Consider the following 25,846-nt stretch of genomic DNA (forward strand, 5'->3'; position numbering starts at 1 on the left):
AAATGATGTAACTGTATAACTGTAACGCTTAGTACAGAAGTCCAGAAAATGTCCATTTAAATCATTTAAAATATGAAGCTTAAAAATGGTTCCTTAATTATTGATCATTTAACCTGTGATGAAAAAAATAAATACAACAAAAATATATTTTTCTTTTTTTTTTAAAAGCAATTTAAAAAAATAGGCAGTCAAAAACGTCATTTGAATATGTTGAAATGTAAGCACAAAACTTGTATTGGCATGGGAAATAAAGTAAATTTAAACTTATTTTAGATTATATATTTGTTCCTTCGGGAAGGTAAATTCCACAAACCTCGAATTCAAATAAAGAAATGCTCTTAACTTCCAGTCACATGGTGGATGATTGGTGAGACGTGTGAAGGGGATATCACGTGACAGCTGTAGCATAGTTTCGTGTGAAATGAAAAGCAAAAGTACAAATAAATTCCTAGCGTCTCTGAACGACTGTAACTTACATACGATTGTAAACTGATGTGAAACTCATCCAGACGACATGTCGGTCAGCGGTTGCCATGGTGACGGTGGCGAACCTGAGAACTTCAGTGCAGTGACATCATCGGTGGCTCCTCATGTTGCTCTGGAAACAGAGTTGCTGGTTCACACGCTGCTCAAAGGCGCGACTGTGACGTAAACGAGGGGAAGGATGAGTCAGCCTTCACATCCGGGAGGAACGTTAGAACTACAATCAATGCAGCGGTAAGAATACGTGACGTCATATGCGTGTATTCGAGATGCACCACAACTGAAAAGATCGAAGTAAAAGAGGGAAACATTTTTTAAATATTTGAGCAAGGTGTTAACTCAGTGATCATTAGCGGAAGCACATTAATAAAATAAAAGCGCGAGAAACGTCACTTCCGTGATTCTAAAGCGTACAACTGCACTGACAAATAGATATAACTGACTCGTTAATCATTAAATATAACGTGACTGTACTGAGCAAGTGTTAGATGGTTGTGCTTTAACAAGCATGACAAACAACACACACATTGTTGACGCGCGAGCACGCCCTGACGCCTTCAAACACTGATGCATTCAGGAACCCACGACACACCTCACAGACCCGCACTGAGCTGAGCAGCAACACAATGACGAGTGTTGACTCATGACTTGTGTTTGCGTTCACGGGCACATTGGCCAGTGCGTGAAGCCGTTGATAAGAGCGCTCAGACGACCGATGTCACATGACCTACATTGAAAATATAACCGAAAACAAACAGGAAAATTACGTTTTACTGACCTCTGCTGGATACAATGAGAGTTGCAGCAAGTCTTCGATTGCTTAAAATGAAAATGAATTACACACAAACAAGTGAAACAGGTGTCTGAACTTAAAATATAATCAGTATAAAAAATGTTGACTAAATCAGGACTTGGGAGGATGACAGAGAAATCTGTTCTAGTGGTATTTTTTTAATTTCAATGAAAGTTACACGGCAGGAAAAAACTCACTTGCGACAGTATATTTTCATTAGCATTAAAAAATATATTATATCTGAACACGTGGACAGAGAAAGTGCAGACTTCGTCATTATTATGACTATTAACAGTAACAATAAGAACAAGAAACAATATATAGACAAACAAATATATAGAAATTTACTGAATATAACATGTAACATAAAAATAATTATGATAAATAAATTAAATGAAACACTTCTTTTTGTAATTTTGCATTTACGCTCGCTTGCTGTCTAAATTTTGTGATGTGCGTCTTTCTCATTGAGCTGTTTGAGCGAGCTGAGTTGCAGGAGTTCTCCGTGGCTGCCGGAGCGGAGCTTGAACACAACCTCCTGTTCAACAGTGCCACCGTCTGGGTAGTCGGGCTGCTGCAAGGCAGAGACAAAAGCTTTTGAGCCAACAGCAATGGGAAACCTCAGGTCTTTTGTTTCCTCATGACCGACCTTCGGACACAGCGGGTACCAGGTGAGATTCTGACCCATGTCATCGTCCAACATCCAGCTGTCCAGTGGCAGCAGCACCTCGCCCAGAAAAACCTTCCTCAACACACTGTTGTCATGCCACACAGTCGCCTGCAGTCTTTTTCCGATCAGAAGGTGGCGCTGCATGTGGATCTGTGACACATTAAAGTATTAGTTATAAATATGTACGGGACACCCTGGACAGCTCTCCAGTCACAAAAGACCAGCAACGGAAGTGAAACCCGGCGGCATCAATTCACCTGGAAAACTTCATTAAAAACCGGATCCGTGGTGTTTTTCCTGATGGCAGTTTTCCGTCTGTGGCTCTTCTCGGGAAGAATGTAGAGTCTGACGTACCTGTCACCGTCATGGAAACACAATGAGCTCTGAACAAGCGACTCGGCTTCTGACGCCATCTTACGGGTGGCACTTCCTCTTTTTGGGGTCACCAAACAAGAGGTCTCTGCAGCTGCCCACTGTGATCTCCAGACAGGAAGTGATGCGGCTGAAGGACAGCGCCAGCTGAAGCCCTCCGCTCACAGCCGCCCCCTCCTGGAAGCTGCAGACGGTGCCGATGCTGCTGAAGCTGCCCTGCAGGAGGTCGACAGGGGTCAACACCAGGGGTCCCTCCGCCAGAACCTGGTTAAACTCACCCTCTTTCCTCCAGAGTCGTCCGAACCGATGGAGACTTCCTCCTCTGTTCCGATGGACGAACCATCACTGTGATTCTTGAAGATGTTCGGAAGAAGCGGGACTTTGAAGAACTGGGCAGGAACACCAGATCAAAACTTAATACCCAGCTAGCTTTGCCATAGCAACGCTGCTCCACGTGCGATGAACAGAGGCAATTTCTACTGCAACTCAAAATGTGGATGGACACCTACGTGCGACGATTTGTTGATGTCAGTGTCGGACAGGCTTTTCTGAGAGTTGCTGAAAAACTGATATCGTCGCTCGGCACAGTCCACTGTCAGGAAGTCGTCGCGCACGTCGGTGTGAGACGACGAAAGCCCTGCGGGGGAGCAGAAGAAGATGGACGGCCATCACGTTAGTAGGGTTTTGCTAAACAAAAACATCAGTGAAGTATTTTTAAATTTAGCGCAAATAGCGCTAAACCAACGAAAATGTATGACAAAGACTCACTTCTCATGTGACCGATCAGGTCCTCCATTGACTTGGTGAAGGGTTTGGATTGTTTCAGGTCCTGGTGCTGAGACAACACAAAGAAACTTCAGCACAACTGAGTCATGAACTTGAGTCATGCGTTCAGGTGGTCTCTCACCGAGGGTTTGCTGTGGAAGGGATAGTCCATCTGAGGCGGAGGAGTCGGCGGCACCACGGAGATGTGACTGCAGGACAGAAGCCCACGTCAGTGCTGTCACACAACCAGCCAGCAGACCTGTTGACCTTACCTCATCTCGTTGAACTTCTTGAGGAGATTGTCTCCAACAGTTTCATATTTATCTGGAGAGGGTGATGAACGACGGTCATGAGTTTGACACCCAAAATCCAGGAGATATAGTCCATCTTAGATCGACTATGCTTTCAAGCAAAGCTCCAGCTTAAGGCCCGAGTACCAAATTTGGCCGGTCAGTTCATTTTAAGGGGCCAGAAGACTTGAGTTTGAGCCTGTAAAATGAAGGGAACTGACCCGTGATGACTGGGAACTTCTTTGCTCTTTCCTCCAGGAACCACTCTCCAGATCGGACCTTCACCTCTCTGAGGGGAACCACAAGAGGGTCACCAGCTGTTCCCAAAACATGAGGCTTGTTTTTCAGCGCCACCTGCAGGCGTGGCAGACGGTGCACTTCCAGCCCACGGAGGCGCGGCACACGCGGCACTTGCTGCAGATCCTGTGGCTGCAGCCGCGACACACGGCGCCGGTGTTCCACACTCTGCCCAGCGCCCTCTGGCAGCGCGCGCACGCCCTCTCGCCGCACTGTCGGCGGCAGCTCTTGGCGCCTCTCCGCCGAAGCTCCTGCAGTTCACACTTCATCCTCCTGGGGGCGCGAGGGGGCACAGAGACGAGCGAGAGCAGAATCAGAATCAACAGTGAGAAAGTGCTTTGGAACAGCGTGCAATAATGAACAAAACAGAACAATAACAATAAGAATTCAATTAATAATTATAAAAAAATTAAATGAATAAAAATAAACTCCAAACAACAGGGGCTGTTGCGGCATCAGGTGGCCACGTGATAATGAGCGTGGTCCGTTGTCACCTCGAAAAACGGACAACAGTGACGTCATTTTCACGCTCTTTCTTTGAGAAAGTCAAGTCAAGTCTGTTACTGTCGTCACGGCCGGGTGAAAAAAAGAGGTCGCGTTACCTCATTCACCACCACAGGAAGTCTCACCGAGTTGAGACATAACTTGCAGAGTCAACATCATATTAGAAGCTGAATTGTGGGCATTCATCGACAGTGAAAACAGAATCATTCACGTGAAACACAGCGGTGTGCAGCAGAGCAGCCTACAGTAACAAGTACTTCTTCAGTTGTACTACTTGTTGGTCACTGACAAAACAGAGTCTCATCCACCGCTCCTTTTAAGAAGACACCCGCAGGGCCACTGCCCTCAGATGACAGGTCTGACCTGACGCGCTCCTCCTCCAGGCTCCGCAGCAGCTTGTCCCTCCTCAGGACCTCCAGCACTCGCTCCCTCTCCAGCGCCAGCAGCAGCCCCAGGTCCATCTTCACCAGAAGTGCCGGTGCGTCGCGCCGCTCCGCTCCTCTTCACTCGCCTGTACCTCCTCCCCTTCACGCGCAGGCTCCTCCTCTTTCAGAAAAAGAAAAAAAACGAGCGGTTGCTCCCTGAGTCTGGTCTCCAGCTGCTTTCGCTCCACGTCACCGCTCGATATAGACTTCCTCAGAAGTTCCTGCGCGTCTTGTGGTGGTCACCTCAGGTGAAGCGCAGTCATCGTCGACCTTTCTTGCTCACTGAAGCGCTGCGGATCGATGCAGCAAATGTCACCGGCTGCACGATGGATGACCGACGCGCCTCTCGATCTGCTCTTGATAAATGAAGAGACAGATGAGGATCAGCTCCTCCAAGTCTGATCATGCGTCTAAGAAGGTTGGGCGTCATCTTTCTAAGAAGGTTGGGCGTCATCTTTCACAGGTTCGTGGCGTGTCTTCAGCGATGAAAGAGCTGAGCCAAAAGACTGGTACATTTCAACACGCACCTGAGGTTGTTTTAATTGTCGTGAACAGTTTTTAAAAAGAGGTGGGGATGAAGCTCCCAATAAATATCAGAAGCTCCAGATGACTTGGAGAGAGGATGGGATCAGGAGGGCACATGGTCCATGCCAACGCTGCCAACAATGAAGACCTATTAGTGGAAGCCAGGACTGTGAAGGCTACAAAGAACAGATAAAAAACAAAAAAAAAAACGTAACGTCATGGATACAGAGGTGACAAAAGTGGCGTGGAAAAGTAGTAAAAACAAAATCACACAATTATTTTAAGTGTGATCACATGTGTAGCATCATTTAAACGCCAGCATCACTGTCTCACAACCGTTATGCTAATGTGTTTGTATGGTATTGTATTATTTAATTCATATTGCTGAGTCGAGGGTAGAGTGGCTCAGACTGGAGAATAACAAAGACACTGTGCTAACGTTAAATTCAATAATCGATTCAAATTCATTGTTCAAGTTAGCCGTCTTATTGCTAAAAGCCGTGTTGCTAACAGGCAACTAACTTAGACTACAAAGAGAGCGGTTGCTTGGATCAAGACATTGTACATCAGTTGTGTTTCGAACACACATACTGATAACTACAGTGCTGTGTGAGGTGTAAAATGCGTAGACAAAGGTAAGGGAAGAGACACTTCCAAATAAAGCCACGCGCAGGAATGAGACGGGAAGTGAGCGGTGGGACGTCGGTCGTGTTAGAGATAAGAGTCTTTTTCAGGAGTGTCACTAGTGAGTCCCACTGGGCAGAAGGACATGCCTCATCTCTGCCCCACTGACGTTGCTCGAGTCAAAGATTTCCACGAGATGAGAGAAGAGTTTGTGCTTAGATGTCACTCAGTGGCTGACTCACATGCTCTGCCGTCAAGCAAAGACCCAAGAACCAGGCAGTTGAGCAGCCCAAGCCACAAGTCGCTCGGCACCAAACGACTGACACGGTTCCCATCAAGAGCTCGGCTTCCAGGAAACGACCCGCCTCACTGACTGCTTGAGTTACGCGACCCAAACGCAGCCACCACAAGTGACTTCCAGATAACAGCCAGTCATCTCTCACATGTGACATACGTGAGACGGGGGAGTGAGAAACCAGCCTCGTCACTCCAGAGATAGACTCAACTGAAGAGCACTGTCGACTCTTTTCCAACACTATGATGGCAAACATGCTGAACGTGTGATATTCAGATTTAAGGGGGAGGAAAGGGGGTTTCTAACGGTTCATGTATGAGTGTGAACTGAGGGGCATAAGGGGGGCACAAGGAGCGGGTCTCAGCGGGACAAGTCAGAGTGCTAGTAAGGTGATACAGGAGCACTTCACTATTCCAGTTATGGTCAGAGAGGACTAACCTCTGACTGGACTTGTGTCCTAACTACTCGTGGCTCCTCTCTCGGTATCCAGACCATGGACCCCTATATATTGCCTGGTATCTCCAGCCTATTGCTCCTTGAGTCACAGCTGCTTCTTCAACTTATTCACATCTGTGAATTTTCTCTGAATATTAAACTGCAAAATGAAAATAGCTGAGTCACAAGGACCACATTCTCACTGATCAAAGGTTTCATAAGTTGAATCTAGGTTACCGAGCGGCACATTACATAAGAGTGTGGTGGGAAACCAGCAGGGGGTCGGGTGGAGGGGGGGTCTTTATTAAAAAGCCTGTAGTGCATCTTCAAAAAAACCTGCAAGGAACTGCATGTACAGAGATGAAAAAGATCAGCTGATCCGATTCACCGCAAATCAAACTCTGAACAAATGTGGGTTTCAAATTGAACGCGATGAAACCACAGACCTCCAAATGCAACTCAACTCAAAGAATGGAGTCCTCTGTCTCGGCACAGTTCCAACCCGGGACTTTCAGATGCCTCAGAGAAGATTCTGAAGCTCCAGTCGCCGTCAAGCTTTTCCGGGTCCAACAAGCTGCCGTCACCAAGTCAGAGAGAACTCAGAGACCTGAGTCCATAGACGTTTATGGCGTCAGCAGCGTTTGAAGGAAGAGTGTGTTCAACTGCACTATTTAACGGTGGGTCACCGTTGGGCTGGACAACTGGAGCATGTGACAGGTTACACAGAGGAGCACGGTTTCCTTCCTCTTGTGTTCATGCAGTTGCAATCTTGGAAGGGTGAAGCAAGAGAGAATCAAGACGCCAGCTCGCAGTGAGGTGGAGAGCTTTAATGTGACACTGTCAGGACGTAGCTGCCAGAGAACAGAAACACTTGTTGGTCCTCTCTGCCATCACACACCAACACACATTCTCAGATTTGTGTCCTTAAGGACTTTTGGCGGTTTCTCAGTGACTTTCATGGTTTTTCCCCAAATTGATCCTAACACACACACAGGTTTGCATCTCTATCCTTGTGGGGACCTCTCATTGCCTCTCACCCTAAACCAAACCATCCAAAATACATGGCTAACATTGACCAGGACTCTTAGGCAAACTTATTATATTTTATATAATTATAACTACCCTGTTGTTTTGACACTTTCATTCTGAAATTAAGGCATGGATTCGTGGGGGCTGGCAAAAATGTCCTCACAAAGCAAAAGTGTTTCCAAGAATGCGTCCCCACAAGGATAGCTGTACAAGCACACACACACACACCCGACAACAGTGCTGTTCGTTCACATGTGGACGGCAACAAGTGCTGAGCAGAGCCACTGAAACATCTTCAGCCTTGCAAAGGTAACTTGAAACATGATTGATAAATCCAGGTCCAGCTCGCCTGGAAGGTGGGGTCGCGGGATGGAAGGAGAGACTCTGGGAAGGTGCCCGGTGAGAGACAAATAGGGGTCAGAGATTTAAACCACTGTAGTTTTAGTAACAAGCTCCTGATTTTCTCTCAGACTTCAGTCAGCCGATCTGCCCAGCACTGGCTCACACTTCCTGCTCAGGTCCACCATCAGCTAGAGTAAAAAGGTGCACAAAAATCGACAGATACAATGAAAACAGGGTTAAAGGTGAAGTCTTTCCATCTGTCGCAACGTTCATGTTCTTTATCGGTCGTCACGACCTCAGCTTCCTGCCTGCGCTCGCAGCAGACCGGACGGCGTCTTTGGCTTCATGCTTCTGAGGTTCCTGCCTAAAACAAAGGGCTCTTGAGTCCGACAGCTCTGCGGCTTTGGTGCGACGGACCTGGACTGAACCACCTGGACCCGAGCACAGACCACTGGCTGTGTTTACACGAACAGCAAACCTGGTACCACAGCTGCACGTTTAGCCACATATAAAAGGTCACGTGACACCACAGCTGAATCCCTGTCAGAAAGTGGTGTAAACTTGACGGATTAAACCTGAAATCAGTCGGGTTTTGAATCATTTTTAAGGCAATGGATTCTCTGTTTTTAAAAGTGAGGATGTTCAATGCAAGTATTATTCTGTGACTCTGATATGATCAACACCAACTCACAAAAGTCTTGATCAAAAGATTAACAGGGACGACAGTAAACTGAATTAAAAATGAGGTCAGACTCATTTCTTGTTAACACAGCTGGATTTTTTTCAGCAGCCACAACTGCTGCATTAACAAGATACAAGAGCCTAATCTTCCTCATCGCAGCTGCAGAGAGGATGAGGTCAGTGACACGCTCTGAGTTGATCTGATTTACAATTGAAATCCAAAGCTATAAAAGCTTATATCTCCAGTCAATCTGACAGACTGCGCTTCATTTGAAAGTCTTGAAAACATTGAATAAATATAATGTCATTTTGAAGGAAGCTGCAGCTAAATAACACCTGCAAAAAGTAGAAAGATGACGTGTTCACGATAGAGTTTTTCTGAAAAAAAAAAAGGCCGCTAACGTGCAGGGTAGTAACTGACTTGATGATGAATCTAAAAGCCTATGGAACAACATTGTCAGCCTCAGTATGAACTTTCATATGGGGTCATTAGATCGAATCCTGTGGGCCTCAACTTGACCTTGAGAGTAGTTTCTTTTGGATAAAAACCAGGTGGTTACTCAACTTTTGCTGTCTGTATGAACACGGCCGAGGTGCAGAAGCGGACACTTCATCTTAAAAACGTCTTGAGCCGCAGCGTTTCCTCCACCGATATCCGGTCGTGGTAGAAGCTGAGTCCAGTCAGCAGCTCGATGTCTCGGACTCGAGCGACGTGTAGCTGCATCCAGTTCTCCACCCACACCAGGTCCGAGGAGCCCGACTGAGGAGGACACGGAGAAATGGGTGTGTAGAAGAGTGCAGACGCCGTGGACGAATATGAGTGACTTTCACTTTCCTCTTACTGACCATTCACTACTTGGGATCCTCTATTTTTAACATAATAATTTTACAATGGAATTACTTATATACTGTATATATATATATATATATATATATATATATATATATATATATATATATATATATATATATATATATATATATTATATAAGTAGGTGGTAAGTGGAATTACTTATATACTGTATGTATATATATATACATACAGTATATAAGTAATTCCACACTCATATATATATGAGTGTGTAGCTCATATATATATGTAATTGTAGTCCACGCTCATTGGTGTAGCTTTCATTTTTTGTGATGATGTCAACTGCTTTTCTTTGTTTCTACCATGTTGATTCTGTTGCTGCCGTAACAACCAAAATTTCCCCAATGAAAGATCAATAAATACTTCTATCAACAGCTTTCAGGCTGCAAAATGATGAGAGCATTATACTAGTCAGTATGAGAAAAAACAAAATATTTAAATAAATATATAGGCAAAAAAAATGAACGAAAGAAACCACGATTATAGTGCGACAGTTTATAGGAACAGATATAAAATATAAATAAATAACCATAATAGCATGATAAAGAGCTCATACGAAGCATTAGAAATAAAAAGTCACATTAAAAAAGAGCAATAATTTAAAAGAGTAGTGGTTGGTGTTGCAGCCTCTGCAGTCCGAAAATGTCCCGACATAAACAGTGTGTGGGTGTGAGAGTGAGCATGAATGGCTCTTCATGTAAACGTACCCTTCCTCTCACCCCATGTAACTGGGACAGGCTCCTGAGCCATGACAGAAACTATTCTAGTCCGCTGGCTTCATCGTTCTAATGATTCAAGATAAATCATTAGTCATTATTAGAAGTGTGGCTGTGGTATGGCCACATCAGGTAGGTGGTCATAATGTTCTACCCACCGGTGTAGATTTAACTTTAACATATTTGTGCACAGTTGCAGGGTCCCCCGCGTGTGAACTGCAAACATGAAGTGAAACAGTAGCGTGCAAATATTTTAGCACGTGAGAGGCTTTCATCGTTCAACATGGTTAACGCCTGTAACCACAGTAGCGCTGTACCACATGTTCGCCAGTGAAACATTTCCACTCTAGTTGGACACACACTCACACACTCACACACACGTGCGAAACAGGAAACTCACTGCGCAGCTCTCCGTGTGATCCGCTCTGTGTGGCAGGATGAAAGACTGAACCTGCAGTGGCGTGTCACAGGCGCTGAGGTCGAGGGTTGAATTCCCACATTTGGTGAGGATCAAGTAGAAGTGAGTCGGATTCACCGGTTTGATTCTGGACGGACAGTATTGACAAGCGTTCGATGAGCAAACCACTGGCGCCGCGTGCCTCACCTCGAGCCCGGCTTCAGCGGATCGGCTCGTCCATCGAAGTCTTCATCGAATATGGGGCCGCTCATGACGTTGACTCCACGGGGCTGAGTGTGTGGTGGCAGCAGGACCTTGTGAAAGTAGTCCCACACATCTGCAGGTTCAGAGAGGACACATGGTTAAGACCAAACTTTGGGTTAGTTTCGATTAAAACCTGTACACGCAGGCTGCAATACATCATTCTACCACATGGGGGACAGTCTCATTGTAACGCAAGAGAGGAGAATCAGAAATTTCATTTATAACTTCACGTCATCCTCAACAGAAACGCCAAACTTCCGGTTCAAAATTCGACTTCCGGTAACAACGTTTAAACGAGTTAAACACAGACAAAAATGCGACAGTGTAGTGAATTATATTATCTCAATGACTACATTTACAATGACGGATAAACAAACTTCGTCGACACGTGTATGTCATGACGTATATCCGCCACCAGAGGGCAGCACCGGCACACTGCTGGCCACTGTGGGCCCCAGTGTGGTGGGTGGGCGAGTGGCGAGTCAACAACTGCTCTACTGTGGGACCATTTCTGCTTTCACTCTTCGTTCTGAAGCTTCGACAGGTTTCAACACGACACTGTGTGTCATTTTATCAAGTTAGGAAATTACAGTCGCTCAAAAGAGACTCAAGATTGACTCGTGTAATTTACTGGAATGAAAGATATACCAAATATTTAACAACAGCTTTTAGATTAAGGTGATTCAGCTGTAATTGTGTTGACTTTATTCATTCTGTGTTGGATTAAGTCTGTTTGATGATTTTAATGTCTAAAACAATCCTGTTCATCAGGTTTGAAAAGCAGAAACTGGAGATTTTGCTTGCTAGAATCATGTAGCAGCAGAATCACGACACTGACCTCCAGTCGTGTCCAAACAAGACAGTTATTTATTAATCTCAAGCTGCCCACTGTGATTTACAGTGGCGGATGATTTGTCCTTGTGTATGTTTGCCTCCACTTTACTTTCGCCCAGATCACTGTGCTGAGTGATCGTGCTTACATAGTTGAAAAACCTTCCTCCAAACTCCTTGCTTCCATCTCCACAACTGTATACACAATATCAAAACACCGCAGGAGCAACACACCTGACAATCCATCTCCAAAATTTGTTTTGACAATAGCACTTCTCACCTTCAATTCCTGCCGCCATATCACTGTGACATACTCCTCTGCTTATTGTTATTTTTCATTCTACCATTTTGTTCCTCACTCACCTTTGAACGCAGGATACATCGGGACCATGTTGCTGGTGAGCAGCGAGTCATTCACTTGTCCATTAATACTGAGATCTGCAGAACACAACACTCACTATTACCAACAACATGATGTCAAGGGGTAGGTCTGATTTACACATCAGCGTGAGAGCTCTCAGTAGCGAAGATCTTGGTTACTATTTTTCTATTTAGAGATTAACTAAGCAGAAAATTATATAAATAACACAACTATTTTTTTACTCATTAGAATTATTATGTTTCAACACACTTTGAAATGACAGTCCAAAAAGAAGTACATTTAAATTATTTCTGAATGTGTTTTTTTCTTCAAATTGCTTATCAAAATAACAAATAATACAGACTTTTATTTTGCATATTCTATTTTGAGTAGCAATTGGGAAAAAAAAGGTTTTCTTTAGATTCATATTTGAGTAAAATGTTAATTATTGTGGTTTTTTTATTTATTTCTGATATTCTCTGAATTTTTACTATAGAAACTGAGAACAAATGAACAAAGGTGGGCGTAACTTTAGTGACGTAATTCAGTTAAAAATCCTTTGAGAAGTCTGAAGACTGATGTCATAGTGAAAAATGAATTCATCTGACTTGTAAAGACTTTTGTCCGCGTGCAAAAACATTTTGATTCTGCGTGACGATCCATTTGGATTGTGACATCAAGGCTCAGCTGCATTTTAAGATGAGAAAGTAACTGAGTTGCAGGTCAGCCTCGGTTCATCACCCAGCGGGAGACAGATACACACACTTACAGGGTGGATGCATGAGGCCGTAGTGCAGCGTCTGGTTGTCTGTGTAGCGCGTACACAGCTGGCTAGCAGATGCCGGTATGCGGACGTCAGCGCGGACACACTCCTCCACATCTGCACTCAGAGGTCGCACTGATGTCTGGAAGAAGTCAATGAGGAAACTCAGCAGAATTCTATTCTGATGATTCATCTGTGAAGCTCCAGCAGGAACATGGTCTCATCTAACCTGTCTACTTAAAAAGGCAGATAGTCTCACCATTGGAGGGAGGGAGTACGACACCCACAGAGGCATCTTCAGGTCGCGGCTATAGCCGTTGAGGTAGTCCTGGTGGTGGAGGAGGCAGAAGAGGACGTCGGGCTGGACGACTGCTGGGACGCCGCTGGGATGGTGGAGGTGACGTAGCCTCACTTCATCATCTGGAGAAGAAAACAGTTGCGTCTCTGAATCACTCAGATGATACTACACCAATATCAATTAGAACTATTGAGCTATTACAGCTGTTTCCTTGATAAAAAATACTATCAATCATTTACATTTTTTCTCTTCCTCCTCATCTGTATGATTTTACACTTTACACTAAGTGAGTGACAATTGTATATGACCACCTGAGTGCTGCATTTACTGCCACTTCAAACTGGTGCTCTGGATAATAGCCAAGTGGGAGTGACGTTTCTTTAGTCGATAATTTCATAACAAATTACAGAGATTCCTGTGTCGACATCCCCAGGCACTCTTGTTTCCTCCCACAGTCCAAAAGAAAATGGAGGGATTCAAATTTAGAAATAGTTTGGTGGCTATAATGTGGATAAATGAATATTAAAAACTCACTCTCAGTGGATGTCAGCAGAACTGCGTCTGCCTCAAGTTGCTGCAAAAAAAACCATGTTTCTTTTAATCAAAAATTTCCATGATACAATGAAAGAATTCCTGCTCGGTTATTCTTTATGTACTCATTGTACCATTGCTCTGGTCTGGTGATCACAGGAACAGTTCAGGTCGTTGTCAGAATTGGCGACGCCCGACTGGCATGTGGAGTAAGACAGCTGCGCGGGGTGGACGGGGAAATGGACCGGCTTCTTCAGAAGGTGGTTCAGGCTGCCGTGAGTACCGTTGTTGGGCGCTGGAGTGATACCAAGCAGGTCTGGCAGAAGTGCGACAAGGAGGGGCATTGTTAGTGCCATGCATTTTCCCTTCCATAAAGCTTTCCTGTCTTCCAGACTGAAAATGTTCGGATCAGATTTGACTTACCACACATCAGGTTGTACAGTTCGATGCTTTCAAAAGGAGGAACAGACGTTTTCTTGAAGCCTGGGCCGTAGCCGATGAAGATACCCTGAAACAAATCATTACATAAATAGACACTGATCCATTTCAGCAGGAATAGAATGAGTTAGAGTGACTGGATTAGTTTCCACTCACCTGCATGTTGGGGAAGAGATTGTCCGACCCATGGAATCCACCTGAGCAGTATTTGACTTCCTTCTCGCTCCTGAGGTAAACAAACAGTTTCAGATGGGATCCAAATGGGCGCTCTCACCTCAATTTGATTTCTAAACAGGAAATAAATTCTTCAAGTCCGGTGTTGAGTTTTGGCATCTTGAAGCAATTTCGGATGATTGCATGGTTCCACTGTTCTAAAGAACCAGAAGACCTCTTTTTTTGAGCGATGTCTGCCATGGATGAGTTCCACAACTTTGACAGCTTCATTGATAAATATTTTAACAACTAACGTGTGATTAGAAACCATATGTGTGCAGGTTGAAGCTAAAAAGGAAGCTGGGAAACATCTCTGATCTCGGGTCTGATCAGTGTGGGACCTACATGGCGGCCTGCCAGCCAGACTTCATGTACAGGTGTCCTCTCTCGATGCGCCTGTGTTTGGCGAAATGCAGCCGTTTGGGAAGGTGCTCTTTGAGGTAAGGCCTCATGGGCTGGTCAGGAGTCCTGCACTTCAGAACAGAGCAACAGCATGAACCTCAGCACAGTGACAGAAAGATCCACTGGAAATGAAGTTGGGAAAACACTGCATACCGACAGGTTCTTCAGCAGACCCTCGTAGTCGACTGTGGAGAGCAGAGACAGATGTGATGAGCTCATGTGGGGGGGTAAGCAGACTGATCAGCTCAGTGTGGAGCAAAGGAAAGTTGCCGTCATCTGAAGGGAACTCACAGGAGTCGAACTCCTCCGGGAGGTGCTTGGGTCTGATCCGAGCGGCCGGACCTTGGATGATGTCAAAGTCCTCAGTGTTGCTCTGGTAAGACGTGACGAACGCTGCCTTGCTGCAGGACGCCTCCTCCATACCTGAAGTAAAACTTTATTTAAACGACATGAGGGACGATTTTCTTTCTGACAGCCACTTGTGAGATTTATCGAAAAAAGCTTGAGATTCAGAAGGAGCTTCACTGGAGGACCTTATGAGACTCGGAGTAGATCACTTGCTGCTCAGATCGTAGGCCACAATCTCTCAGAAATGGACAAAGCAAACACTTTCTCACCGTGGTCCGACGTGATCATCACATTGACACATTTGTGCAGGTTCTTCGCCTTCAGACCGTCCATCAGGAGACCTAAAATCCCATCCACCTTCTCAAGAGCTTCAACAATCTGGGGGCACATCAGCAGTGTGATTATAAGCCACCACTGAACACAAGACTGTCATCTGCACATGCTCCACCGTGCCAGCACTCTCTTCTTCGCCTCATATCTGCGTCCATTACCACAGCTAACAGACTGTAGTAAGTAGGAGGGTGCTAGTCACCTTTCCAGGGTGTCCCATAATCACTATTTAATGCACTCTGAAATGGCACCAGTTGGAAGGTCTCCGAACTGTACGACCACACTCATTCGTGAATCTGGACTGAAACTCCCTGGTCAGCATTTTCTAACACTCTGTCTAAAGGGCATCCTAAAGTTGCTTTTCCCAAGCCGAAGCAGTGATGCAAGACCTAGATATTCTTGTCAACATGTGCAACAGTTCGTCCCTGACCTGGCTGCTTTCCGGTCCATGACGATGACCAGTTCCATCGGGTTCATCCAGGTACATGGTGTAGAGGTCAGGCCTAGGTCAGAGAGCAAAGAATTCATTCTCATTTTGATGATTGAAAATGTGATTTCACTAGAAGAAAGACAGAGTCACAACCTTTCCTCCTGAGGTAAGCTGAGCCACTGAAGGATCGTTGATGCCCTCTCCTCAAATTTGATGGTCCTGTTTCACACATGACATTACGAGACTAGACACTAGACAAGCAAGTCTTCTTCTTGTCTGGGCTTCATACATATACTTTTAGAAGAATGTGACACTAAGTCAGGCTTTGGTACTTACTTATCAAACTTCCTGTACAAGTGTGGAAAGGTGCCATTGATGGGAACATCTGAACCGGGCCAGAAAAACGTGCCTGCTTTTAATTTATGACGCTGGGCAGTGATCCAGATCTGAGACGGAGACAAGACATCGCAGCAGACTATTGAATATCAGATCACTGGGAAAGTCATCTGTGTTAGTGCAGTAGAGTCAGGTCCAGTCATGAGGCGAAGTGCGAGCACTCTCGGCCAGACGGAGCATTCGATCACAGATCTGACAAACAGCGCACTTCGCTGGATTAAAAGATGTAAATCTAGACTATAAATCATCTGATGTGGATGATTAATGATTGAATTATGCTTGTCGTGATGCCTGGAATGTAAATATATGGTTTAAACTCACGTAGAGTCTGAATCAGTCTCATGAGGAGAGTTAAGCATTTGAAATTCCATCATGCTGGTTAACTCCAGCAAGGAAATATCTCAGCTTTTATCTGTCTGTTAGCCAAATAGTTCAACACGTTTCAGGAAATCCAGACTGTGTGTAGTGCATGAACGGCCTGTAGAATATAATAATATTGGGAAATTGTTTTACTTTTGTTATTTCAGTTAACAGTGTTGTCAACTTGATGTAGAATATGTCGATGTGTCCAAAAAGCTTATGTAGAATGTAGAATCCAGATGTTATGAAGAACAATCTTTGTTGAAAAAAAAAAAGGTTCAAAAGGTTTAAAAGACAATCGGCCATCTTTGTCAGGTTGCAGGACAACTTAATGTAAACTGACAAAGTCAACAGCTCCAGAGCTACGTCAGCTGTTCACTGACAACTCAGAATGTGTCATCAGTTTGTGTTCATTACATTGCATTCATCAGAGTTCTGGTCACTCACTGGTTCTCCCTGGTACCAGCGAGGATTAAATTTCTCGTCGGTTTTCTGGCTGAAGAAACCGTTCCAGGTCACATCGTACATCTTGTTGTCCACGATCCCATGAGACTCCGGGTACAGACCCTGCAACAGACTTCAGATCAGAGGTGGCTTGCTACGACAACCTAGGTCAAGTTTCATCCAGTTTCAGAGGTGAAGTCCGTCAGTAATCTGCTCAGTTCTGCTCCAGTTCCTCTCTCAAAAACAGTTTCTGAGCTGCTCTCGCTGCTTGTTGACTTTCTGGAAATACCTCCAGGGTGAAGTTACCTTGCCCTGTTCACTCCCAAGGCTTTACAAAAGACTACAAAGAAACCTCATTTGGGGATGGTTGGACCTCAGATTCACACTGGGAGAGTTGACAAAAGTTGTTAGTCAGGATATGAGGATCAAGTGCAACACCAGGGGGTCAAGAAGTGGTCCTGTTTCCAGAGTTGCTCCTCTCAGATGAGTGATGTCTGAGAGCTTGGCTTATCGGGAGGCTATCATCATCATTTGTGTAGTGTTTTTGACTCCAGCCATTAGCTCAATGGTGCTACTGGGGTGATATCAGTGGTAGCTGTCGCTTGTAGCTCAGGTTTTCTCTGGCTTTGTAGCCAAACAGGCATTGTTTTTGGTCGCCTTAAGCATGTTGTGAATTGTGAGAGCTCACCGTGGCGATGCTGTAGTGGCTGGGGAACGTCTTTGTGGGATACACAGCCCTCATATAAGGCGGCGTCGTTCCAAATGCTCCTGCAAAACAGATACTTTCAGCTACGTCTGGAATGGAAACACCACCAGAAGGCGCTGCGACATACGGAGCTTGTTGATAACTGGAATGTGGCTGCTGTGGTCTGTCAGATACTGCGACCTGAATCCATCCAAAGACACCACGATGAGAGGAGACCTGGAATAACTGAGAGAGAGAGACAGGAAGAAATCCGGCGATGCGTTTAAGGACAGGGTTGGAAAGTGGGTTGGATACTTCATGGAGAACACAAAGCAGCTCTTTCATTCAGATTCACTGACACACAAAACCAGAAACACAAAACTACAGAGTGAGATTCTGAAAACAATCACTGGCCGCTGGAGTCTCTCCGGACATTTCCGTTGTTTATGAAGCCAAGAAAAGGCTGAGTAAATCCAAATATATTTTGTATTTGTTTAATTAGTATTAATATTTTAGAACATTCACATATAACATCTGTGAATATCCTCAAAGATTTTACAGATAAAATCAGATAAAACCTTTATGTACATTTTATTACTTTTTCTTCTTTAAACAATATTATTAAGGATTATCTCAGCAAGCCGGGGCCATGTGGAGCTACGACTCACGGTCATTGCGAACAGCAAATCAACCTAACTGAGCGACTTATAGTTCAAGCTTATGTGGTTTATGGACTCTGGGAGGAAATCAAGCCTCCAGGAAAGCTCCTAGACCGAAGGAGAACTGACAAAATGAGCCACGAGACGACTGATGTGGAGTTTTGAACTATATCTGGAGGCAAACTTCTGAGGTCACACCATGACACACTCTCACACACACGTCTGGTGACTCATTAGCACTCTTTCCACTGAGACAGTGATTTCTGTTTCCTACAAAAACAACAGCACCCAAAAAAAGTGTGTTTTTGAAAAAACAATAAAAGTGACTCCACTTCAGACCAGTGTCACAGAAAGAGCACTTGAAAACCTGATGGTCTGGGGTCAGAAGGTCAAGTAGTTGCAAGATGGATCCAAGAATCCAATGAACCATTTTTGAACTAAGCAGCAGAAAATGTGGAGATAGATTCGAAGGTTGGTCTGGGACCAGTCAAACCCTGGACCAGAGAGGTGACATTCCCACTGTGGTTCACTCATGGTCCCACAAACATAGCTCCACTCCAGGAAGAGAATGAAGAAACCATGTCCAGCTCAACACGACAACAGACTTGAATGCAAGGCATCAGGGCTCACCCAGGTGGACACTCTGGCGCGTCCAGTTCCTCTGGTGCCTCCTGAAGCCAAGGATCCATTACTCCTGCACATACACAACATTGACACAGAAATGTTTTTTAATGTTTTCTCACTGAGTTTCTGAGTGTGTTCTAAACGAGTCCTTGTTGGACCATGGAATCAGAGCTGAGCATTTGGGAGCGCCACCCATCCGCACACTTTCTTCAGGGAGGAACTAGACGGACGAGACCTTACACAGAGGCAAACCTCTGGTCGAATGACTTAAATATAACACCTTCCAGTTAACCCACATTTGAATCTCGAAACCTCAGTTTGCACCTCACCCTTCAGTTCTAGGTCACTATCATGCTGCTGAAGAAGCTCTTCGCTCCCACTCAGTCTTGTTCTAAGCAAACATACTGAAGCGCTGTCTCTGGTCCTCCTGTGGTTAATAATCCACTGGGAAAGCTGCTCTCAGCATTTTGAGGCCAGAGACTGTCAAAATCCTTGATTGGGCCGGAATGTTGTATCAGACTGACAAAAGCATGTGAGAACCTGAGGTTTATCTTCCCAACTGCAGAAAAACTTATCTGTTTTTAGAGCTACCTTGCAACACCCAAGCAAACTCAAATATTTTTCATTGCTTGAGTTAAAAATTCACACTATTTAAATCAGCCACAGCATTCATGTGCGCCACCTTCCCCGATTCCCCGACATTTAAATGTGTCAGATTGGGACCCATAGAAAACCCCAATAAAACAACATTTTGTGAATTTACACTTAATTCATTTTAATGAACAAAAAACACATTTTCCAAAAAATACAGAGCAGCAGAAGATGTTATAATACGGTATAATAATAATACTAATAATAAATAAAATACAATAAATACATAAAATGTAACATTTTATTTCTATGTCGTTCTCCAATTTCATATGTATTTCTGATTTATATTATGCATATAAAAAATCATGGATTTGTTATGATAGAAATTCTGAAACTACAACCACAAGAAACTAAATTAGTAAAAAAAAGAAAAAAGAAAATAAAAAGAAAACACAAATTGTTCATTTCAATTTTTCAATTACGCTGTTTCCTAAAGACCGACAATACAATCAACTAGTTTAATAATTTAGTTGTGTTGAATACAGATTGGTATAGAAATGATTTAATTTACCTTAACATTTTTATTCTAAATTATTTTAAATATTTTTAGGTCAAGGTCAATTTTATAGCACATTTCCACTGCAAGTGCTGACCAAAGTGCTTTGCATGCAAAATAAAAAGAAGTCTACTATAACAAATACAGAAGAAACAGGACTAAAATAGGCATTTTTATAAATATTGAATCAAAAATATAAAATATATAAAAGGTACAGAAATCATTTACAAAATAAAAACATAACAATTTCAACTTAACGTTCCACTTAAATGGTCAAATATTTGGGAAACACAAGTTCATTCATTCAGATTACGTGTGAGATTAGTGGATCTGATTCATAACATTTTCTAAATTAAGGAAGTTAAAATAAATAGAACAAAAAGAGACATATTGCAAACATAAAGCACCTTCCAGAAGACGTCAGCGGAGGAGGGAAATACCAGTGGGAGGAACCCCACCCTGGACTGGGACAGCTGCCCACAGTCGCCACCGCAGCCCCCGAAATGGAAGAGGCTGTTTTGGCGCGGTGGTTGAGAACAAAGACTTCACAGTCGTTCAGTCTGAATCTGCAGCCCGAGGCCTGAAATCAGTCTAGTCTCACTTCAATTCTGTTTTTGTTGATTCTCATCCCAAACAGAACCAGCGACTCACTCCTGTTGGGCCGGCCAGTAACCTGAGGCTCATCCTCTGCTGCTCTAAATATTTGGTCCCGTGTGCAGGGGGCCGACTGTCACCACTCAGACGCTTCCTGCTCTTCTGGGGTCATATTAGCCAGTTTGCTTGTCAACTTGCCACTAGATTAAGAGAGTATTTCACTCGACACTGAGGGTGTAATCTGAGAGGTTTATTTCTGTCGCCAGAGTGTTGAGGCGGAAATCGCAGTTGGCAAACACGTCTAGTCTAAACTAGGTAATGAGAACATTTGAGCGTGGACGATGTCAACATCAGGGTGATGCTTAGATTGGCACAACCACATTCTGGAAAGATACTGTGACAAACCTGGAGAAGTGACCGATGACTGACAGTTTATTGATTCTATTAAATATGGTTGTTGATCAGAAATGAAATCACAGGTAATGAACGAGTTCTATCGAATGGGCCTATTTGTACTGGGAAAGGTGGGCCCCCAGATCAAAAAGGTTGATAACCCCTGATCTAAACTGACCCTGTTTGAGAAGGTATAAAAAGTTCAAGCATACCGTCCCCATCCTGCTTCCTCAGGGAGAACACCACAACAAGGATGATGATCAGCAGACACACCAGCACCTGAAACAAACCAGAGTTTTAGAAGTGTGAGCGGAAATGTTAAGACTGAACATACACTCCGTGCGTCAATGTCTTTTTATTGAATTCAGAGCGAGCCTTTGAAAGAGAGACAGGATGAAGTACATAATGGTCATATCTGACAGTCTTATTATTTATTGGACTGAATGACATAAAAAAGAAATGTATGTATATTGTGATATAATAAAAATAGCAAGTGAAAAAATATTTAAAGGATATAACACATCATAATAGAATATAAACATTATTACAATTTCATGATAAATATTACAGAATATTATTGAAAAAACTATGATAATATTATTGTTCATTTTTGATGAAAATAAGCAATTAAAGCATGCAACAAACAAAAATACACAACAAACAGAAAACTATATTAGATATTAAAAAAAGGAAATAAAATAAAACCTTCAAATTAAAGTAAATTATAGTAACAAACCAATTCATGTTTTATGTGAGTAGAAATCAATATTTCCCTCATCTATATTTCCTTATATATGTTCTATATGTTTGATATGGGATTGAAATTAATATTCAGTAATACTCAGTGGGACATTGACCTCACAGCAGCAATAATATCACAGCAAAAAAGTCTTTAAAAATGAACAACACATCACATAGTGTAGTTAAAATCGGACATTTAAAAAATGATCATGAAACTATCCTGCTGTATTGTGTTATTGCTCAGATGTGGAGACTAAAATCAAAAGCCTTCCTGAACGTTTGCCTGTAATCCAAGAGCTGCGGCACCATTGGCTGCTCCGAGGGGGCAAAGATTACTAATTAGAGGGGCGTTTCAAAGCTGCTGACACGGGTTTATTTAAAGAGGGCGGGCCACAGATGTTCATTGCTGCATATTAGAGAGAGCGACGCCCAATTCAGGCCTGCAGCGGTTATCGTGGTCGACTGGTTTACAGAGCAATGTTTCTTTTGAGTCTTAAATGTTGGTGGCTTCTAAAAGGTTTGGTGTGTGGCACCACAAAAGGATTGACTCAAGAGTTCAAGAAGGAGATTCAGTAGTTAAGAACATACAGACCTCCAGGTCAAGGCTGGTTAGCCACCTCAGAGCTGGCTTGAACAACACACCTCTGCAACTCAATGGTGCACCCCAACATTCGGCGCTACAGACTCAACTACGCTAGGATTTTACGATCATTGGTGGGCGGGCACCTCCCAGTGGGATTAATAAAGTGGCCTGTCTGAAGAGGTTTGGGCTAATCTGGCAGAGTCAGCTGTATTTATAGGAGGAACTGGTCCAATTCCCAGCTGCTGAGACTTTGCTTGTGTGGCTGTGCAGTGCAACATGAGGCGCCATATCTAGTTCAGGAAACTGAAGCCATCTTGACTGGCATGTTGGACAGTCATAGGTCAGATGTGTTTACAGTAAGGGTTGGACTGCACCTCAGCCAGGTGAGGAGAGGCAGCTGTGGTGGAGTCGATGGAACTGCAAAGACCAAGCTGATCTTGTCCAGTAGACTTCCAGAAGAAGAAACACCACTGAGTTGCTGGTCCCATGAGTCATCCAGGAAGTGCTTAAAATAAAGCTGTCGCTCTTCTGTATTGAGGTGGTAGCCTTGCTCTATGAAGTTATGGCTCTGCTGCTGTGCAAGGACTCTCATGGACCCGTTCTCCATATATTCCCCAGTGAGAGCTAAGGATGCGCTTGGGAGGAAGAACTTCCTTTCATGGTGACCTCGCATCACAAATAAAAAGAGTGGTTATTGTTGTTTGTCTTCACATGGCCTTGAGATTTGATGGACCTTCTCTTATAGGGACATGTCTGAAACACCTCAGACATCCAGAGAACTTCAGGACAGAGCTCCAAAAACAAGCTCAAGCAGATTGTGGCGGTTATTCATTCATCAAAGCATGAATGAGTCCCATTCAGGAGAAATGTTCCACCACCGTTGTAGTCACTGTCGAGTCCTAGACAGTTGTGAAAATATCAAGGTGGTAACCTGCGTCTGACAAACCTCCGCGGCGTCATGTCGCGGGTAAACAATCTGCTGAATCGCTCTGCATGTTTCTTTGGTAACAGCACGAAGGGTTCTGCTGAGATAATCACTAGCAGATGTGCGACATTTGTGGGGAAAAAAGCTGAAAAAAGTCTGTCACATGTGTGATTCATCAGCGTCACACTACTGGCTTCTCTGGGAGCTAAAAATAATTTCCAGTGGCTTTAGTCATCTCCAATACGTCCAATACGTCTACTTCATAACGCAGCAAGCTATGTGCATCTTCGCACCCCAAGACCTGGAGTCGAACCCCCATGTACGAGGTCGCAGCGAACACAGCGGGTCATTAGCGTACACAAAATAAACACGGCTGCCATTTTGGGACTTTCCCCCAGCAGTAAAACGCTGCAACTGAGAAACAACAGCATTTTGGAATGTCTATTTAAAACCTTTGGTGGCATGTGTTTGCGTGGTTTTGCTCCGGTTTCCTCCCACGGACCAGAATTAAAGGTTAATAGATGGTTCATTTGTCAGTAGGTGTGAGTGAGTGAGCAGGGAAATGACTGGACGCCTCATATGACAGCTCACCTCTAAATACAGGAGCTACTTTCTGTACTGTGCCATCCATTTCCGGACTACTTTCAGAAAGCAGCGACTCATCGACAAGCACATGACATGTCTTCAATGTCCTGACGTCCAGCAGATGGACAGTGTTCAGCGACAAACGTTCTCGTGGCTGCTCCAAAAAGTTTTTGGCTTCTGTCACTGAAGTGCAAACATTTAGTTTCCATGTTGACATTAGCAAGTCTGACAGTTGAGACAGCATGACAGTATTAGAGTGATGATATTCCAGGCCCTGCAGGAGCCAGATGTTTAACTTCAGAATAGTGACGTTGTATGCAGTGTGTAGCGCCATCTTTTTTTAGTTTTATCGTACTTTTTACAACATAGTATGCTAGATTAGTGGTCAAACAAATTGGAAAATGTGAATCAATATCCAGCCCTACTAAATAGTCAGGGCGTAAGGAAATATCTCAAACTGTTTGCGATTTTAAGTGCACTATGTCTATATCTAATTCATAAATATGTGGATATAATTGTGTTTACAAGTTCCTCACTGCACACAATTGATTTTCCTCTTTAGCAAGCAGGCAACGAGATCACATGAGCGTTGGGTTGGAAGTGTAACTCCAACTAAGCTAACCTCGACAACGGTTTCATCTGTAGAGACTGACGCACACACACATGGTTCAATGTCACAAAGACATTGAACCATGTCCTTTGGAAGGACACAATAAACTTGCGCATTAATGTAATACAACAGCTAACTGCTACTAGTGGACACTACTTCACATACTACTTCGAAAGGAGCCTCTGTGATGAAGTTCCAATCCAAAAATAGCAGTCAATAATAGAGGTCTGCAACACATTTAACAATGAATAACACAACTTCCTTTTTACACATGAACTGACTTTAGCCCACAGACCTTGACTTTGACACGGTTCATGTGCGACTGCTGTGCATCATCTCTGTCCGCAGAGCTAAGATGCTACCACTGTGCATTATTATTAATAAACTCCTCCACTATTGAAATATCAGAAAATATTGTGATAAAGATCCATTGCATTATAGTACTTTTGTCACCAAAAAGTTGAACTCGCAGCCAAATCTTTCTTCAGCTAGGTCACCACTTTTCATACAAATAACACTGGCACTGACCTCTGCAGACCAGAAAGAGAGGGTCATCAGTGTTTCAGCACTGTTGTTTATAAATAAAAAGTGTACGCGGAATAAAATTATTAAAAAGGAGTCCCAGCTATTAGAATATTTCTGATTCATACAACTACAAGGATCGGTGGAAATAAAGTCCGTGAACGCACCACAGTGATGACTTTACAGTAGTTGCTCTTCTTCTTTTCTCTTCCACCCTCCAGCGCAGAGGTCGCAAACACAGTCTCCCCCGCAAGCTGCTCCTCTTTCCCTGCGTCCATGCTGCCGTGAAACGTCCCACTAGCGCGTCCAGGAGAGAGACTGGTCAGTCAGCAGCAGGCGGGGGTCTCCAGCAGGGGAGCAGCGGGGCGCGGAGGGAAGAGTCGAGTCAAGCGCCGCCTCGTTCGCCTCCAGGTCTGGTGGAGGACTTAGGAGGTACTCTCGGCATCGAAGGCCAGTTTATCTGCTTCGCTGTACAACACCGCACCGTGGCGACAATTTTAAAACTTAAAAGGAATAAAAATATATTTATATTTTTAACCGAGTTTCCCACTTTTAATGACGTGTCTGTCTACCTGCCTGGACGCTGCTGACACCTTGTGGCGAGATCGTATCACTGCAGCTTAAAGTTTGAGAACAACGTTGTGGCCTAAAGGGGACACTTATGTTGAAAAGTCCCTAAGTGTCAGTATGACATGCTATTTTTTTAAGGTCTCCATCACAGATTAATTGCACAAACGACACCAACATTCAATTTTTCAAATCTGATCTCAAACAAGCCAATTCATTCATAAAATACAGGTATTTTAAATGGTATTTAATGGTAAATAACGAAGCTAATAAACGTTAAAGAGTGTG

General features: G+C 43.8%; 2 protein-coding genes across 2 annotated transcripts; both read right to left on the minus strand.

Annotated features, from left to right (window-relative positions):
- Window positions 1-1,317: 1,317 nt before the first annotated feature.
- On the minus strand, window positions 1,318-4,675 carry sytl3 (synaptotagmin-like 3). The gene is made up of 12 exons (XM_053881411.1): window positions 4,538-4,675; window positions 3,728-3,943; window positions 3,595-3,662; window positions 3,356-3,407; window positions 3,226-3,292; window positions 3,087-3,153; window positions 2,828-2,955; window positions 2,597-2,707; window positions 2,365-2,534; window positions 2,204-2,300; window positions 1,926-2,096; window positions 1,318-1,850 (listed from the first exon to the last, which is right to left on the minus strand). Exons 1-12 carry the CDS (start codon window positions 4,633-4,635, stop codon window positions 1,716-1,718), a joined length of 1,380 nt encoding a protein of 459 aa, XP_053737386.1. The 5' UTR covers window positions 4,636-4,675; the 3' UTR covers window positions 1,318-1,715.
- Window positions 4,676-7,328: 2,653 nt separating this feature from the next.
- On the minus strand, window positions 7,329-25,293 carry enpp1 (ectonucleotide pyrophosphatase/phosphodiesterase 1). Its single transcript, XM_053880783.1, has 23 exons — window positions 25,159-25,293; window positions 21,238-21,304; window positions 18,898-18,961; window positions 17,757-17,854; window positions 17,612-17,691; window positions 16,927-17,046; window positions 16,060-16,169; window positions 15,877-15,942; window positions 15,724-15,796; window positions 15,233-15,341; window positions 14,907-15,038; window positions 14,769-14,800; window positions 14,559-14,686; window positions 14,157-14,226; window positions 13,986-14,070; window positions 13,697-13,878; window positions 13,566-13,605; window positions 12,993-13,153; window positions 12,740-12,875; window positions 11,973-12,047; window positions 10,722-10,851; window positions 10,518-10,662; window positions 7,329-9,290 (listed from the first exon to the last, which is right to left on the minus strand). Exons 1-23 carry the CDS (start codon window positions 25,267-25,269, stop codon window positions 9,141-9,143), a joined length of 2,364 nt encoding a protein of 787 aa, XP_053736758.1. The 5' UTR covers window positions 25,270-25,293; the 3' UTR covers window positions 7,329-9,140.
- Window positions 25,294-25,846: the final 553 nt, after the last annotated feature.

This window comes from Synchiropus splendidus, chromosome 12, assembly GCF_027744825.2.
Source record: "Synchiropus splendidus isolate RoL2022-P1 chromosome 12, RoL_Sspl_1.0, whole genome shotgun sequence".
NCBI lineage: Eukaryota > Metazoa > Chordata > Actinopteri > Syngnathiformes > Callionymidae > Synchiropus > Synchiropus splendidus.